This window comes from Rhamphochromis sp. 'chilingali' (assembly GCF_963969265.1).
Source record: "Rhamphochromis sp. 'chilingali' genome assembly, chromosome: 15".
NCBI classification, from domain to species: Eukaryota; Metazoa; Chordata; class Actinopteri; order Cichliformes; family Cichlidae; genus Rhamphochromis; species Rhamphochromis sp. 'chilingali'.
Window position 1 is genome coordinate 36,815,292 of NC_137942.1, and position 18,274 is coordinate 36,833,565.

General features: G+C 40.0%; 1 protein-coding gene across 1 annotated transcript; it reads left to right on the plus strand.

Moving 5' to 3' along the window:
• The first annotated feature begins 455 nt into the window (after nucleotides 1–455).
• Nucleotides 456–16,746, plus strand: LOC308411828 (GTPase IMAP family member 8-like). Its single transcript, XM_080905866.1, has 5 exons — nucleotides 456–503; nucleotides 3,836–4,564; nucleotides 5,530–6,248; nucleotides 9,893–9,974; nucleotides 15,827–16,746. Exons 1-5 carry the CDS (start codon nucleotides 494–496, stop codon nucleotides 16,594–16,596), a joined length of 2,310 nt encoding a protein of 769 aa, XP_080761992.1. The 5' UTR covers nucleotides 456–493; the 3' UTR covers nucleotides 16,597–16,746.
• Nucleotides 16,747–18,274: the final 1,528 nt, after the last annotated feature.

Genomic DNA, 18,274 nt, shown 5'->3' on the forward strand with positions numbered 1-18,274 from the left:
TGACTAATGACACATGGAAGAGGACCTAGAACGTAATGCACTGAGAGTGACAAAGGGCTGACATAATAGAACAGGATATGTGAACATATGGAAAGTAAAGAGAGAACATGACTAAACTGAAAACACTTGGTAAACGACCCAGGAACCCTTACAGCTCTACGCTGGCCAACCCACGAAATCATAAAGACCCCTGAGGAGAGTCACAGACTTTGTAATAAAGCACACAAATGGATGGTCACTGAATCAAGAATCTGTGAAACTGCAGTGTATATAAAGTTTTTCCTGTTGGATTGCAGGTACACACTGATAACAGTAGGTGGAGCAGTTTTCCCACTCAGTGCTCAGAGTTCAGTTTCACCCTGATCTAAAGTGTTCGACGTTTGTTCTGTGAGAGGCAGTGAAGTGTTTAGAGGGAGGACCCTGGAGCAGGTTATAAGTGAGAGCTGAAAGAGAAAGAAAGCGTCCAACAGCAGAGACACTGAAACAGACAAACATGGACAGCAGTGAGTAGATTTACATGTTTTATACTATGGTTTTCAAACATCTTTTGTGAAATTTATTGGATGTGCAGGTGCAGAGGATGTGCAGATATATTGTTTAAAGCAGCTGTAGACAGAAACCAGCTCTTACTGATCTCATGTCTCAATGTATTTGAGTGTCGTTGGTTTGGGATTCTTTACTTGTTCTTGCAGCAGTCAAGTTCAGTCAGCAGCACTGTTAGTGAATCTGATTGATGTATTATGTTTGATGTTGATTAATATACTGATTTTAGTTTTACCTGTGTGTGACGTTTAGAGTTAAAAGCACTGCATAATGCTTTTAATAGGTTATATTTGTACAGAATTAATAGCTAGCAACACATAATAATTTACCCAAGCCTTTAAACAAAACGTCTCATTTTACAAACATTACGAACATATTACATCTTTGTGCATTTTGTTTCTGAATTTTTCACATGTACACACACTCATTTACCTTTACAGTTTTGTTTTATGTACATTATTTATTTTCTTTTTAACCTTTATGTTTCTAACAGAATAATGAACTTTGGAACATATTTTTTATGTGTCTTTCCTAAAACTCGTGCCTTGTAATGATACTGCGTAAAGGAAGTAACTATAATTACAATTAGTTATACTGTTTCGATCACTCTGTATCTAATCCTTGAACTTCTGGCTAGCAAATAATACTTCTCCATTTGTTTGTGGAGCTTTGTATCTCTGATAGTGTTGGTTAGTGTAGAAGATTACTGCCATGAAAAGTAATCTACTGCTTCTCACTGTTGTTAAAGCCTCTGAGACTTTCAGCTTACAAAACAATCTATAACAATCTCAAAAGAGTTGATTCTGTTTATCTGGACGTAGCAATATCAGTAGGAGAAATGTTTTTTCAGTCATCCAAGTTGTTTCTTCAGTCTCTATGCAAATGTACTGTTTATAAGTTTGGGGGAACCTGGAGTCAGCTGAGACTGAAGGAGTCGCTTGAATGAGTGATAAAACATTTCTCTCACAAAAAACAACCAGATGAATAGAATCAATTTTTTTTGGAATTTCCTTACATGGATGATTGAGCATGCATCAAGACAGTCTATAATAATCATTAGTTTTCTGTTCAGACTTACTGTTCATGTTCCTGCATGAAAACTAGGAGTGGGTTTCAATTGTCTATTTTCCAATTCAAATAGATTTTAGCTTGTATAACGCAATATTGATTCATTAAATCCTGAATCAATTTTTAAATATAAATGTATTTTGGCAGAATGTCAGGTTAAAGCTTTCATTTCAACAACCTAAAACAGTAAATGAAAGCAGATAAACGGATTCCACACAAAGACATAAACACAAAGCGCTGACCTGACGCATCAGAATCTGTGAGATGTCGGAATCTTACCCTATGTACACAGACACGCCATCGGGGCTGAAGGCCAACATATCACAGATTCTAAAGCTGCAGGTTTTGCCCCTCTCCAACCAAAATTAACTGAACGCGCAGCAAAAGAGGATGAAAACTACACTGTAAAAAAGAAATATAATATAAAAGTATTTTACTGTGTATTTTACAGTTTTGTACTGTTTTTCTAGAATATCATTTAATTTACATATATAGACTGTAATTTTACATTTCAAATGTAAAATAACATAAAATCACTGTAAATGTAATAAAACATCATTTTCTTGTTTGTTAAATATATTTGTCTGTACATATGCATATTTAGATTGTTAAAATACATTCACAAATGTATCATAATTTCACAAATATTTGTCCGTTATTTGAAAGATTGAACTGTTAAATTCAAATGTAATACTATGGAAAAATATATAAAAATATATAAAATGATTCTTATAAACTTTTTTTTACATCAAATAATGTTATTTAGGGCGATCACGGCTCAAGAGTTGGCAGTTCGTCTTGTAATCAGAAGGTTGCAGGTTCGAGCCCCGGCTCGGACAGTCTCAGTCGTTGTGTCTTTGGGCAAGACACTTCACCTACCGCCTACTGGTGATGGCCAGAGGGGCCGATGGCGCGATATGGCAGCCTCGCTTCTGTCAGTCTGCCCCAGGGCAGCTGTGGCTACAACTGTAGCTTGCCTCCACCAGTGTGTGAATGTGAGAGTGAATGAATAGTGGAATTGTAAAGCACTTTGAGGATCTCGAAAAGCGCTGTATAAATGCAATCCATTATTATTTAAATACTGTTAACTGTATGTTTCTGTACATTTAAGTATTATTATTCATATTGCCGCATTCATTGACCTTGTTTATAGGTAATTTGATTGTTTAATCACATTAAAATGATCCTGATTTAATGCTTTTAAAGTCACTTGAAAAAGACAAAATCCCATGTAAAATTAGGGCAACAAAGTGTATTGTCATTACTGAAAATAACCGTATTTTTATGAGAAAGTTATTTTCTGTTTTTTTTATGGTATTATTTTGTTTTCCGCATTGTGTTATTAATAATAATAATGGATTTGATTTATATAGCGCTTTTCGAGATCCTCAAAGTGCTTTACAATTCCACTGTTCATTCACTCTCACATTCACACACTGGTGGAGGCAAGCTACAGTTGTAGCAGTTGCCCTGGGGCAGACTGACAGAAGCGAGGCTGCCATATTGCACCATCGGCCATTCTGGCCAACACCAGGTCACCCGCCCACCAGACAGTACAGCGCTGTCAGACACCATTTTATTTTATTTTTTCAAAAATGACCTCCGACAAGAAAGCCTAATTTCTGCTGTTCAATACCAAAGAAATGCAAACTTTTTAAAATTATGCCAAATTGCAAAAATAATTAGCTGTATCTCTAATCAAAAATCTGTGACTTTGCTCTGCTTCACTTCAGCAGCATCAGGTAATTTTCATATGCTGATTCATGGTTTTCTTCAGTTTTTGACCTACTGCAGAATATTTTTAAGGTTATCTGCTATAAAAAGCCAGGCCAGGCCTGCTTCCTGTTTTTCAGCTTTATCCTGAGTAACTTTGACACAAAGGCATCTGCTGTGATGCTGATGAAGTCTCACAGTGTCAGTACTGTTAAATGATCAGAATTATAATATTTCTGACTGTGGCAAAATTTCCCCAATATAAATCAAATCGAACCAGGACCTTCTGAAGTGAAGTAGAATTGAGTAGAATCCAAAATTTTCTACCTGCTCTTTCTTTTTTGTTGTTTTTCTGTCTGAAAATTGATCATTCATCTTTAAACTGTAATTTTTTTTTTTTTTTTGGGGGGGGGGGGGGGGGGGGGTGGTTCAGGTGCAGAACTATTGTCTTTTAGACAACAGCTGGAGTTCATCACGTCATCATTAATGTCTTTGTTATCTTCCCCGACAGCATACGTCAGGATTGTTCTTCTTGGAAAAACTGGAGCTGGAAAGAGTTCAGCAGGAAATGCCATCTTAAGAAAAAATGCTTTTCTTGTGTCTCCCACCAAATGTTGTCAGGAAGAAAGAGCAGTGTTTGAAGGTCAGACCCTGACTGTAGTTGATACTCCAGGTCTGTTAAACAACAGGCTATCTGAAGAGCAGGTGAAGAAAGAGCTCAGAAGTAGATACATCTCCTCTGCTGCTCCTGGTCCGCATGTGTTCCTGATCGTGATCCATGCTGGCAGATTCACCAAAGAAGAACATAATGCTGTGAAAATCATTCAGCAGATGTTTGGAGAAGAAGCAGCAAATTACACGATGGTGTTGTTCACCCGTGGAGACGATGTAGAGGCAGATGGAACCAATATTAATAAAATCATCAGGGATAATGATGCTCTCAGTGAGTTCATCTATCAATGTGGTGGAAGATATCATGTTTTTAACAACAGAAACAAGGATCCCTCTCAGGTCAGAGAGCTGCTGGAGAAGATCAACATAATGGTTAAGAATAAAGAAAGCACAAACTACACTGATGAAATGGTCAGAGAGAAAGACAGAAGAGAGGATATGAAAAGATCTCAGAGGGAAACTCCAGGGATGGTGCTTGATGATGGAAAAAGATGGGCTCAGGGAGATAATTCATTTAATCAGATTAATCAGGATTCTGATGGAGCTGCTGTTTTTTGCAGTACTCAAGGTAGGTACAGTTGACCTTGTATTTATATTTTCCTTTCCTTCTTTTTCTCTGACATGTAGTGTTTTTCTTGTTTTTTGTCAGAGGAGAAGAAAATTACATGTGTTGCTCAAAACACGACAGACGTAATTTTTAATTACTTACTAATCAGTATTAATTAAATAACAAAAATACCTACAAAAAAAACCAATCTATTTCCAGAAACAATTTCCCAGTTAATCCCCAAACCCCACCATCACCAGTTGAGCTCTCTTGTTAGCTAGCTGCATGGTTTTCATCTTTTGCCGATGTAGAGAGAAAGCTAGACAAACTGACACACTAGGAGAGCGCAAAAAGGGGAAAATGAAGACAGGGAAACACAGGAGATAGAGGGTAATGATAAATAAAGAAATAAGGATGTTAAATCCACTGACAAAAGCACCCATAACTCCACAAAATATAAAAGCATGGCACATCACAATTTAAAAAAGCTCACATGTGTAAACTGTTTCTAAAGTGCCAGTGACTGAAAATGAATTTAGAGTTATTTACACCATCAGCACGGTGGCACGGTGGTTAGCACTGTTGCCGCACAGCAAGAAGGTCCCGAGTTCAATTCCACCATCAGGCCGGGGTCTTTCTGTGTGGAGTTTGCATGTTCTCCCCGTGTTTGCGTGGGTTCTCTCCGGGTACTCCGGCTTCCTCCCACCGTCCAAAGACATGCAGCTTGTGGGGATAGGTTAATTGGATAATCGAAATTGCCACTAGGTGTGAATGTGTGAATGAATGTGAGTGTGAATGGTTGTCTGTCCTTGTATGTTAGCCCTGCGACAGACTGGCGAACTGTCCAGGGTGTACCTCGCCTCTCGCCCTATGACAGCTGGGATAGGCTCCAGTGCCCCCCGCGACCCTGAAAAGGATAAGCGGAAGTGAATGGATGGATGGATGGATTACACCATCAGTCATCTTTGTGTATTACTATCCAACAGGTGGAGGAAAAGCAAGGGAAGAAGATCTCCGGATTGTTCTTGTTGGGAAAACTGGAGTTGGGAAGACAGCTTCAGGAAACACAATCTTAAGTAGAAAAGCTTTTCAGTCCAACTTGTCTGCAACCACAGAAAGTCAGAAGGAAACAGGACAGTTTGAAGGGCAGACCCTGGCTGTAGTTGATACTCCAGGTCTGTTAAACACTAGGCTGAGTGAAGAGCAGGTGATGACAGAAATCAGTAGATGCATCTCATTGGCTGATCCTGGTCCTCATGTGATCCTGGTTGTACTCCAGGGGGGCAGATTCACAGAAGAAGACCAAGAAATTGTTAGAAACATTCAGAAGATGCTTGGAGAAGAAGCAGCACGTTTCACTATGGTGTTGTTTACCTGTGGAGGTGATGTGAAAGCAGATGGAGACACCATAGAAGATATAATAAGTAAAGATAAAGCTCTGTGCAGCTTCATCAGTCTCTGTCATCAAGAATATTATCTTCTTGAAAACAGAGATAAGGATCCCTCTCAGGTCAAAGAGCTGCTGAACAAGATCAAAGAAATAGTTGACAGAAATCTAGGGAAATACTACACCACCGAAATGTTCAAAAAGGCTGAGAGAGCCATGAGAGAAGAGATGAGACTTCATAGAAAAAATCAATCTTTGATGTATCAAGAGCTCAGACATCAGGCTCCTAGAAATCAGTTCAATCAACCCTGCAGCATAATCTAATACTCAATGTTTTTGATCTCTGAGCTGCAGATTATAAAAATCTCATTAAATATGAGACAATGAGAGTGTGAAACTATTTTGCTGAATGTATCATGTTTACTTAAATATTTCTCTCGGGATTTTACAGAAAATGAGGCTTATGATGAATGATTAATAACTATCTAACTGTCGGTGTATTCATGAACTCTTTGCTGTAAACCAGTAACTTTATGTCAGATTTTGCAAAATGTAATTTGAAGCTAAGAGTTGTCAGCTTACTGAACGATGCATCGTGAAGCAATCTGATGAAGTTTTGATGAAGCATGTTTTCTTGTAACTAGCAAGTTAGTGCAGACAAATATTCACTGACACTGATAACAGTTCATAAATACAATAGAGGAAACCCAACGGGCTGACACAACATACTGTAATGCTGTTAGAGGTCAGATTTAAAGCTATAAACTCTGTGATGTCAAACGAGAATGCACCAATGAATGATTATAAAGAAATAAAGTGATGATTTTCTTATCAAATAAAGACAAACACAAATCTGTGTGTCTGTTAAATTTACTCCACATGCACATGCATGTTTTCATGTGACTTAAATTCATATGCTTTATAAATTTTAATCCCTCACAGCTTTTATCATGTCTACATATACTGATGAGGACAGAATTTTCACACGCCCAAGAAAAATATGTTTCCTTTAAATATTTCCCAAGTGCTGTTAAGCAGAGCAAGGAGGTTTTTAACACAATTTTTTTCATCCTAGTTTTATTTTGGATGCTGTCATTATTTTACTTTGAAAAAGGAAAGATTTTTTTTTTAAATATTAGGGTCAAAGTTATTTTCCCCCTGAAGCAAAGAGCCAGATATGTGTTATTTTTGCTCGATAACAGCCTGCAGTTGCTTGTTGTTGTTGTTGTTGTTTTTTCAAACAAGTCTCACACTTGTCTCCTGAGAAATCCAGGCCCATTCTTCTTTGGAGAATCTCTCAAGCTCCCCGAGATTTGATGGTCTCCTGGCATGGACCTTGATGTTTTTGGTGGTTGTCCCGTTTTGCTAGTGACTACAGTTTTCTTTCAAAATCTTCACAAATATTTTCTCCATGATTTCTTCCAGCTTGATGAGAGTCCCAGATAGAGACACACGGAAGTGTCCTCACAGCATAATACTTATCCCACCGTGCTTAACTGTGGGGACATGGTCTCTGCTTTCTTCCTCCAACCATGAGCAACGTCTCTGTGAACAAAGAGCTGACCAAAGGATGCTTTAGTCTACAGTATCTTTCTCGAGGTCGCCCTTAGTGTACTTTAGTCTGGATTAAGTGTTAATCTCACAGTGCATTCCTGTGCAGAGTTCTTTAAATCTGTCGAATTAAAGAAATTATTTTACTGCTACAATATATCCTGCAGCATTAACATTGCATCAATAATATAATCTACAGCACTGATACTGCATTAAGATGTTTAAACATACTGGCACCATATTAACCTTTTATTACAGGTGCAGCCATAATCATTGTATACACACATTGCATTTTGTGCTTATTAAAGAGTTAAAGCTCAGTCAAATAAGGAAAGGTCATAAGCCTCGTTCAGCGCGATGTCCGGACAATCTATTGTGTAAGTGACTTGGAGCTATAGAAGGTTAAAACTGCATACATGCTTACAAAACACATATAGTGCATATAATCTAGAAACAGGCCATCAGCAAAGGCCTGAATGTATTCAGTTTCTTGTTGCAACTTGTTGCGTTTGAGTTTGCTTAGTAACAGGTGACAGAAAATGTGCTAAAGAGGATGTCGAGTCCATGGGGACCTCAAAGGCCTGAGATCATCACCATATTTGGAAGAAGATGTTAGAGAGGGGAACTTCTGTGTTTGCATTTAGCTTTAAAAATGATCATTGTCTGTAAAAGATGCAAATAATGTTCTTAAAATACAAATTATGTTCTTGTAAATGCGAGAATTGGTGTTAACCCTGACATTATAAAAGCCATTGTCTGTGTATTTTTGGGCGGAGATCTACATCTGATGTGTTGCAGTGTACATCTTCCCGCGTGTGTGTTCAATAAACTCATCTGTTAGATTGCATCCTTCTGGGCCTCTGGTATTTTGTTTTGGTTCTCAATATCTCGAATCAGGACAAATCTTATCTACATACTGTGGATTCAGAAAGCATGCAGACTTACTTCACTTTTTTCAGTTGTTTTATTTTAATTCTCCTTCATTTAAATTATTTTTCCCCTCAATAATATACACTCAGTACACCATAAAGACAAATCAAAAATATAATTTTTGATTTCTCTGTCAAATTATTTAAAGTAAAAAAAACACACACTCAAATATCACATTTACGTAAGTTTTCAGAAATTTTGCAAAAAAACTGTTGAAATTTAGTTAGTAAGTAGTAAGTAAGTAAGTAATTAGGGTTAGGGTTAGGGTTCACATTTCTCATGATCAATGACATCAGAAACATTGAGATGTTCTCTTGATTACAGTTCAACTGTGGTAATTCTGCTGTACTGACATGATAAACAAAGACACACACGTCTGTACAAGGCCATACAGCTGACAATGCATATCAGAGCAATAATAAGACAAGAAGTAAAATGAGAAAAACTTCTGAAAGTTTCCAAGAGCACAGATGGAAAAGATTTGTCACAAGCAGTGCTCTTCTAAGAGCTTGTAACCAGGTTAACCTGAGAATGTGAGCATGTGAGAGAGAATGGCTTTAGTGGTGAGCCCGTTCTCTTTCTGGACGCGTAACATACACACGATTTGTCACGTCCCTTGGCATCACATGGCAATGCGAAGGGTAACCGTCTGCGTTCCTATGATACGTGCCAGATTGTGGATGAAATCCAATAGAATGACGTTCCAATAGAACGGTAACACACGTTCCAGCCGTGTATTCCAGGCCTAACCCTAGCCTTAATCCTAACCATAACCCTATCCCTAACCTTAACCACAACCTTAATGGTCTTAGCGATTAAAGTAAAATAAACGTACATGTGCCTATTCAGTCAAAGCGGTTCTCATGTTTCCTCCAATTTGCTCCCGTTTCCGATTGCGTAACATAGAGACGTGTTGGGTGGCCGAAAGCATAACATACCGATGATTTGTCACATAGCATAATATGCTTTGGGAGTGAGAACGTGCTGTAGTGGTAGAGGTGACAAAGAGAGCTCCTGTGTGGAGACAGTATTATGGTTTTAAATTTTTTCTTTTAAATTAAATTACAAATAAATACTAAAATTCTGTTTTCAATTTAAGGCTAAGTGTTTAAGATTAATGTGAAAAATAATTTTTTAAAAATAATTTAACAATGATAGCATCAGACTGCAATGTCAGCTTTTGTGCACACATACACTTTCAGTGTGTATCCTAAACTTTGGTCAAAATATGAGGCTGCTCTTGACTGGACTAAAACTCTTCAGCTGGTGTAACTTGTTAAAGTTTAGGCTTCAGATTTACAGATTAGAGCTTATTTCCTTCTCTGCAATGCATCCAAAAAACAGCCTGACTGTTGCAAACCTGACTGTGGTTTGTTTCTTCTTGGCCTCTTTTAGTTACAGGGCTTGGCACTATAAGATGTGATGTGACATGATGTGTTTAGAGGGAGGAGCTTGAAACTCAATAAAATACTGAACTGAAGGAGAAAGTACGCATTCAGCAGCAGAACATTGACAGAAACACTGCACAGAACAACTGCCTGAAAGACACAAAGATGGCCAGAAGTAAGTGCACGTATAACATATATACTCACTCAGTGTTTGTATACACTTCTCTATAACATATACATTTTTATATGAATTTGGATGAATGGTAAAAAAAGTTCAAAAACTCCCTGTTTCAGTGATTTTTATTTTTGGATCTATATTTAACGTATTGTCTAAGTATTTTGTTAAAATGGTAAATGACTGTCTGAAATTATTTTCTACTGAGTTGTTCTGTCAGGAGATGATAAACTGATCTCCAGAGGCAGCAAGTTAAAAAAAATATTATTTTTATATACACAGCAGACCACTGTGTTATCTTTGTTTTGCACGATCTTGGAGTGATTAAAGGGAAAAGAGTGCCATGCTTAAGTTTGGACACGTCCAGAGATCTGATCTTTTTGATAACTTTAACCAAAAACCCAGCTGTTCATATTCATCATGAAATGAAGGTCAGATGATGCACATTTCAAATCCTTCTAGAACCTCTAACTCCTCACAGCTCATCCTAACTTGCAGCAGCCAGGGCACCAGTTTAGCTCAGTCAGTGAGCAGACAACCACATGTCTGCAGAAGAGAAGCCCATGTTTGAATCTGACCAATAGCTCTTTGCTGTGTGTCTTCGAATCCTCTCTCTCCACTAGTGATGTGTCGGTCACGAACGAAACGGCTCTTAGAACCGACTCTTTGAAGTGAACGACCTAAGCCGGCTCCTTATCTGGTCTTTAAGTCTGACGTCACTAGCCGTGTCTGGGCTCAAACTCCGCTGCAGGTCCCTAAGTCAAACGATCACTGTGTGGCATCACTGAGAGTTGTCGAAAGTCTTTCATCTGTAATAAAATGATCAGCGTTCTGCTCTACTAGGTGTAACAATTGAGTTTAACATCCAGGCATCTGTGAAAATGGAATTTATGACATTTAACGGAGTTAGAAGTTAGCAGGAAATTAGCTCGCTAGCTTCCATCTAAATACAATATAGCATGTCCTGACTAAGGGATTTTGTTTTTTTTCTTCCTCTCACCCTCTCTCTCGCACTTTTTTTCCCGGTACACTCTGCACGCGAGCCTTGTGCTTTGCGCTGGGAAGAGGGGGGAGGGGCGGTAGTTACACTCGCAGTAGCACAGGAACAGAGACAGAGAGAAAGAGAGAGAAAGAGAGCCAGGGACAACAACGTCACATGAGAATGGTATAGTCATCATCCACTACTAAAGTATTCAGAAAGTTTATTCATGCAGGCCCATATGACAGAGAATATGCATCTTCTCTTAGTTTTCATATTTTAATTTATATTTAATTGTGTTGTGGTTGGCAGTGTTTTGTGTTGTTTCACTTTAAATTTGTTTAAAATGAAAAAGCTAAAAATAGAAATAGTTAAAGGTTGAAATGTAAATAGTTGTTTTTTGTATTATATAATTTATTTATTAAATTTTATATGGAGTGAATAAATAAAAGTATATTTACAGTGGCCCCCAGAGACGCACGTACAAACTCCAAAATATGTACGAACCCTGAAGCACGTACAAACTCCAAAACACATAAAAATTCCATAGGACGTACAAACTCCAAAACATGTAAACCTAGTGGCTACACAAGCCAGGAGGTACCAATGACCGGATTTGGTGTGTGGTAGTAACAGGTAAGTGAACATTTTTTTAAATTATTTGAATATATATAATTGCTTGTGTATAAATACACAAACAATACACATGTGCTTTCAATCTAAGTGACCGAGGTAGCTCTGGTTTGGAAGTTCAGTTAACACTAGAAATGTGTTTTGGGATTTGTACGTCCTTTGTCTCTCTAGGGACGACCTTATATATTTATATATAAACATATATAAATAAAACCACAGTTTTTTTTTTTACATTACTAATTTCTTTTTGTGCATAATTTTATATTGTTGTTAGTAATAAATTAATTAAAGCAAAACCAACCTGATGAGCCAGTTGGGAGCCGAAAGAACCGGCTCTTTTTATTGAGCCAAGCCGGAAATTCCATCACTACTCTCCACAATTTCCTGTCTATCTTCATTGCACCACTATCTAATAAAGACAAAAGATTATCTTTATTTAAAAAAAACCCAAAAAAACAGGAGCAGCTGTGGGTCAGTTTGACAATGTGTAGCACTCTACACATTAAAATAACTGACATGGAGAAGTAGAAGAGGCGGCACGGTGGTTAGCACAGTTGCCGCACAGCAAGAAGTTCCTGAGTTCAATTCCAACATCAGGCCGGGGTCTTTCTGTGTGGAGTTTGCATGTTCTCTCCGTGTTTGCGTGGGTTCCCTCTGGGTACTCCGGCTTCCTCCCACCGTCCAAAGACATGCAGCTTGTGGGGATAGGTTAATTGGATAATCCAAATTGTCACTAGGTGTGAATGTGAGTGCGAATGGTTGTCTGTCCCTGTGTGTTAGCCCTGCGACAGACTGGCGACCTGTCCGGGGTGTACCCCGCCTCTCGCCCTATGACAGCTGGGATAGGCTCCAGCGCCCCCCGCGACCCTGAAAAGGATAAGCGGAAGCGAATGGATGGATGTAGAAGTTTTAGAAAGAGATGTCTTACTGTACCAAGTTTTATTAAAGAACACATCTCCTCATGTAAAGAACAGTGAAAATAAAATCCCAAAATGTGCAAGTTTCAGTCAGGTCCTGATTTTGGACTCAGGCACAGTCTCCTGTGTGGAGTCTGTATGTTCTCTGTGTTCACATAGATTTTCTTATGTTAAGTTAATGCCGCCTTTCTTTGCCCATTAAAGTCTTGAAAAAGAGTTTTTTTTTAATCTCACGTGTGTGGCTTATTAATTAAATATTAATTTTAATTCCCCACAGCTTTTATCACATGTAGGTATACTGATGAGGACAGAAGCTTTTGTAATATTAACATTTTTAAATAAATATTACACTGTAAAATGCATAACAAAAATATAAAAAAATGAAAAATTGATTTTTTTTAATTCAGTTTTTTTTAAAGGAAGTTGGTTAAATTCAATTTCTAATATGGAAAATTACTTACTTTTATAATAAATTGTACATCGTACTGTCTCTTTGCAGGTCTTTATACCATGTATATTTCATTTATAATAATGTTTTCATATCTGCTCTCTAAGCTCCCACACCCGAGTTTTTGCTTCTGCCATTGTACAAGACGCGTTCACAGAGGCTAACCAACCTTTTTCAGCCTGGCAGCTCTCTTCACCTCTGGTGTCGACCACTTTGTTAGGGGGTTACCACCAGGACAGGCACTGACCTAAAACCTAAAATTTATTTATTTAAATGTCTCATCCATGCACAACTGGACTGGCCATCAGGCATACCGGGCATTTGCCCGGTGGGCCAATGGTAATTTTTCGTTTTTATGGGACGATAATTTTTTTTGTCTTTTCCATGGCCTCTCCGAACTCCTCCCACACCCGAGTTTTTGCTTCAGCCACTGCCCGAGCCGCATTCCGCTTGGCCTGTCGATACCTGTCGGCTGCCTCCGGAGTCCCACAGGCTAACCAAGCCCGATAGGACTCCTTCTTCAGCCTGGTGGCTCCCTTCACCTCTGGTGTCCACCATTTGGTTCGGGGATTACCACCGCGGCAGGCACCAACCACCTTGCGGCCGCAGCTCAATGCAGCAGCTTCGGCAATGGAGACGCTGAACATGGTCCCCATCTTTAAGAAGGGGGACCGGAGGGTGTGTTCCAACTACAGGGGGATCACACTCCTCAGCCTCCCTGGGAAAGTCTATGCCAGGGTGCTGGAAAGGAGAGTTCGTCCGCTAGTCGAACCTCGGATACAGGAGGAACAATGCGGTTTTCGTTCTGGTCGCGGAACACTGGACCAGCTCTTTATCCTCTCCAGGATACTTGAGGGTGCATGGGAGTTTGCCCAACCAGTCTACATGTGTTTTGTGGACTTGGAGAAGGCATTCGACCGTGTCCCTCGGGGTGTCCTGTGGGAGGTGTTGTGGGAGTATGGGGTGTCTGGCCCATTGCTACGGGCCATTCGATCCCTATACAACCGTTGCAAGAGCTTGGTTCGCATTGCCGGCAATAAGTCGGACTCGTTCCCGGTGGGTGATGGGCTCCGCCAGGGCTGCCCTTTGTCTCCGGTTCTGTTCATAATTTTTATGGACAGGATTTCTAGGCGCAGCCAAGTGGCGGAGGGCTTTCGCTTTGGTGGCCTCAGAATCTCATCTCTGATTTTTGCAGATGATGTGGTTCTGTTGGCTCCATCGGGTGAGGGCCTCCAGCTCGCACTGGAACGGTTCGCAGCCGAGTGTGAAGCAGCGGGAATGAGGATCAGCACCTCCAAATCTGAGGCCATGGTTCTCAGCCGGAAAAGGGTGGAGTGCCCACTCCGGGTCGGGGATGAGTTCCTGCCCCAAGTGGAGGAGTTCAAGTATCTCGGGGTCTTGTTCGCGAGTGATGGGAGAAGGGAGCCAGAGATCGACAGACGGATTGGGGCTGCGGCTGCAGTAATGCGGACGCTGCACCGGTCCGTCGTGGTGAAGAGGGAGCTGAGTGTAAAAGCGAAGCTCTCAATTTACCGGTCGATCTACGTCCCTACCCTCACCTATGGCCACGAGCTGTGGGTAGTGACCGAAAGAACGAGATCGCGGATACAAGCGGCAGAAATGAGCTTCCTCCGAAGGGTGGCTGGCCTCTCCCTTAGAGATAGGGTGAGAAGTTCGGCCATCCGGGAGGGGCTCAGAGTAGAGCAGCTGCTGCTCCACATCGAAAGGAGCCAGCTGAGGTGGTTCGGGCATCTGACAAGGATGCCCCCTGGGCGCCTCCTGGGTGAGGTGTTCCAGGCATGTCCCACTGGGAGGAGGCCCCGGGGCAGACCCAGGACACGCTGGAGAGATTATATCTCTCGGCTGGCCTGGGAACGCCTTGGTGTTCCCCCGGATAAGCTGGAGGAGGTGGCTGGGGAGAGGGAGGTCTGGGCCTCTTTGCTTAGGCTGCTGCCCCCGCGACCCGGCCCCGGATAAAGCGGATGAAGATGGATGGATGGATTTTTTTTGTTTTTTTGGTAACGGTATAAACAATGAAAGGTGGTGGATTGGCCAGCTGGATGCTGACCAGTGTGTAAAAATAACTCAGTTGTATTGTGGTGGCTATGGCGGAGCTTCCACATGCATGCATGACAATGGAAACATGAAGATGAAACCAGGAGATGTCCTTACTGAATCATCAGAGCTGAACAGGTGATGGAGAAACAGGTTTACCTTTTAGGTGACATGAATGAGTTGAAGTTATGAACTGTTTCTGAGAGACATATAACACCAGGATCCTTTTCTGTGTAGCTGACAGCTGGTAACTGTGCAGGGGCGGGTCTAGAAAAGTTTTGCCAGGGGGGCAGGTAGGGCATTAACAGGGAAAGGGAGCACAAAGAAATACTTTCTTATTCTCATTTAAAATGTCTGGCTGTTATTGAATAATTATCTGAATCTTACACCCAATGTTTTCATCTGATGTAAAATGTATAGAAATCATATATATACCAACAAGACAGTGTACATCACTGTCACCACAGCGTTTGTTTTCATTCAAAGGCTTTATGGCTTTTCCTGTAATACCTGGTGGGCCGGTCTCTACTCAAAATGCCTGGGCCGATTTTTTGTCCCAGTCCAGCCCTGCATCCATGCATAATGTTCCTATGTGGAACAACCTTTAATGCAAGTTTATCACATGTGGTAGGCATAAATCAACTTTGTCCCAAATTGTGATGTTGATGCAAATATCCAGATAACTATCAGGCTGGTTTGTCTTTGTTTTATTATGAAATAATGAATATATCTACATCAGAAATATTTCAAATGTGCTCTTTGTAGAAATAATAATCAATGTGAATGAGATGTACAATTACCATGTGTAATTGTTAAACAGATCAAGGGGAACGACTGGAGATGGTGCTTGTTGGGAAGACTGGAGTGGGAAAGAGTGCAACAGGAAACACCATCTTAGGAAGAAAGGCTTTTACATCTACATCATCTTCTGGCTCAGTGACATCAGAGTGTGAGAATGTCTCAGAAGACTTTGATGGTCAAACACTGTCTTTAGTTGATACTCCAGGTCTGTTTGACACTAAAGATGAAGAGAAGGTTGTGGGAGAGCTCATTAAGTGCATCATGTATACTGCTCCTGGTCCTCATGTGTTCCTAGTTGTGATCCAGGCCGGCAGGTTTACAAGTGAAGAACAAGAAACAGTGAAAATGATTCAGAAGATTTTTGGAGAAAAAGCAGCAGGTTACACCATGGCCTTGTTCACCCGTGGAGATGACCTGGAGGCAGATGGAGTCACTGTAGAAAAATTTATCTGTGATAGTCCAGCTCTTTGCCGCTTCATTGGTGAGTGTGGTGGAGGATATCATGTTTTGAACAACAGAAGCCAGGATCGCTGTCAAGTTAGAGAGCTGCTGAAGAAGATCAATGAAATGGTTCAGAGAAATGGAGGAAGCTACTACACCAGTGAAATGTTACAAGAGGCTGAGAAGGCCATCAGCGAAGAGACACAACATCTTCAAAGAGGAAATCCAAGTCTGACATATAAAGAAGCAAAACGACAGGCTCTTAGAAACCCATACTTTCACCCACCTACAATCATTGTCCAAAAAGTGACACATGTGGTGGAAAAGAGTGTCTGTGTTATACTGTAATATTAGGTATTTCTACAGCTCATTAGAAATTAATGAATGTAAATAGAAGTAACAGTGTGAAGTTATTGAATACTTACTTAATATTTCACAATTACCTAAATGTTACTCATATTTTACAGAAAGAGGGGCCTATTCATTGATGATTATTGATTACTGACTATATAACTCTCAGTGTATTCATGAACTATTTGCTGTAAACCAATAAAGTTATGGTGATTTGAAGCTCAGAGTTGTCTACTTACTGAACAATGTATCATGAATCGGTCTGATGCAATCTGAAGCATGTTTTCTTGTAACCAGCCAGTTAGTGCAGAAAAATATTCACTGACACTGATAACAGTTTAGAAATATAATAGAAAATGAATGGGCTGACACAACATACTGTAATGATGTTAGAGATCACATTTAAAGCTATGAACTCTGTGATGTCAAAAGAGACTGCACCAAGGAATGATTATAAAGAAATAAAGTGATGATTTTTATCAAGTAAAGACAAAATTATTAAAGACAAATCTGTGTGTCTGTTAAACTTACTCCACATGCAGGAACCTCATGAATCAGAAAATCAGCAGTTTATTCTGGATTCACCTGCATCTGAATGCAGTTTCCTCCTATAAAATACCAAAAGAGTCACAAGGATCAAAATAAAGACTTTGGCGCTTCAATAATGAAATGTCCAATAAAATAAAATGTGTGGACAGCCTGACCACCTGTTGAAGGTAACATGTTAACATGGGTAACAGTAGTATCACTGCATCTCTCCACTTGCTGTGAATCTGAGAACAAGGCACAATTTGGTTTTTCAATAATCTATTATTGTTGGGTCTAAACTCAGACCCCGCTGTATCCAGGACTTATTCCCATGAAAGAAAAACAAGGCAACAGTGTTCGATCGATTTCTTGCGCAAGGGAGGCCTTTTCATCTGTGACCAGCACGTCGAAATGACCACGATGGTGGCCTCCTCTCGCTGCCTTTTATTGACAAACTTCAAACAATAGTTTACAAAACACCTCCCCTTGCAACCCCCTTTGGTTACATAGACAAGGACTGTATGTAAATGTGTGTGTGTGTGTGTGTGTGTGTGTGTGTGTGTGTGTGCGCGTGTGTGCGTGCGTGTGTGTGTGTGTGTGTGTGTGTGTGTGTGTGTGTGTGTGTGTGTGTTTGTTCCTGCTGATCAAAGGGTCATAAAACCTAAAAGCAGGAACAACATCCTTGGTCATCAAGAGGGTAGTGGTAGTCTCCCCCACACCCAATGTATGGTTTACCATAGATAACACAGTGAAACCATACAAAGGGTAGGAAGTTCTACCAAACATCAAACAGACCTTCAAAAGGACGTTCCTGTAATAAAACACTTCAACCTCGCACCCAGAACCTCGAGAATCTGGGGATGGGAGGAAAGAAAGAATTCCTTTCACAGAGTTAAAAACAATGGACAAATGGTAAATATAAAAATGACAAATGTTTAACTATTTACTCTAACAATTATTTACTTAGAAAATGCATTTTCTGAAGAAACTGTATTCGGGAATGCTGATAGCTGAATATTTTGAGCTGAAATGAAATAATTGCTGAATGTCAAGTTAAAAATGTTGAATGATATGAAAAATACAGAATTGTTCACCTGAAAAAAAGTGCAGAACTGTTGAAAGCTGATGTTCACACAGAAGAAGTTGA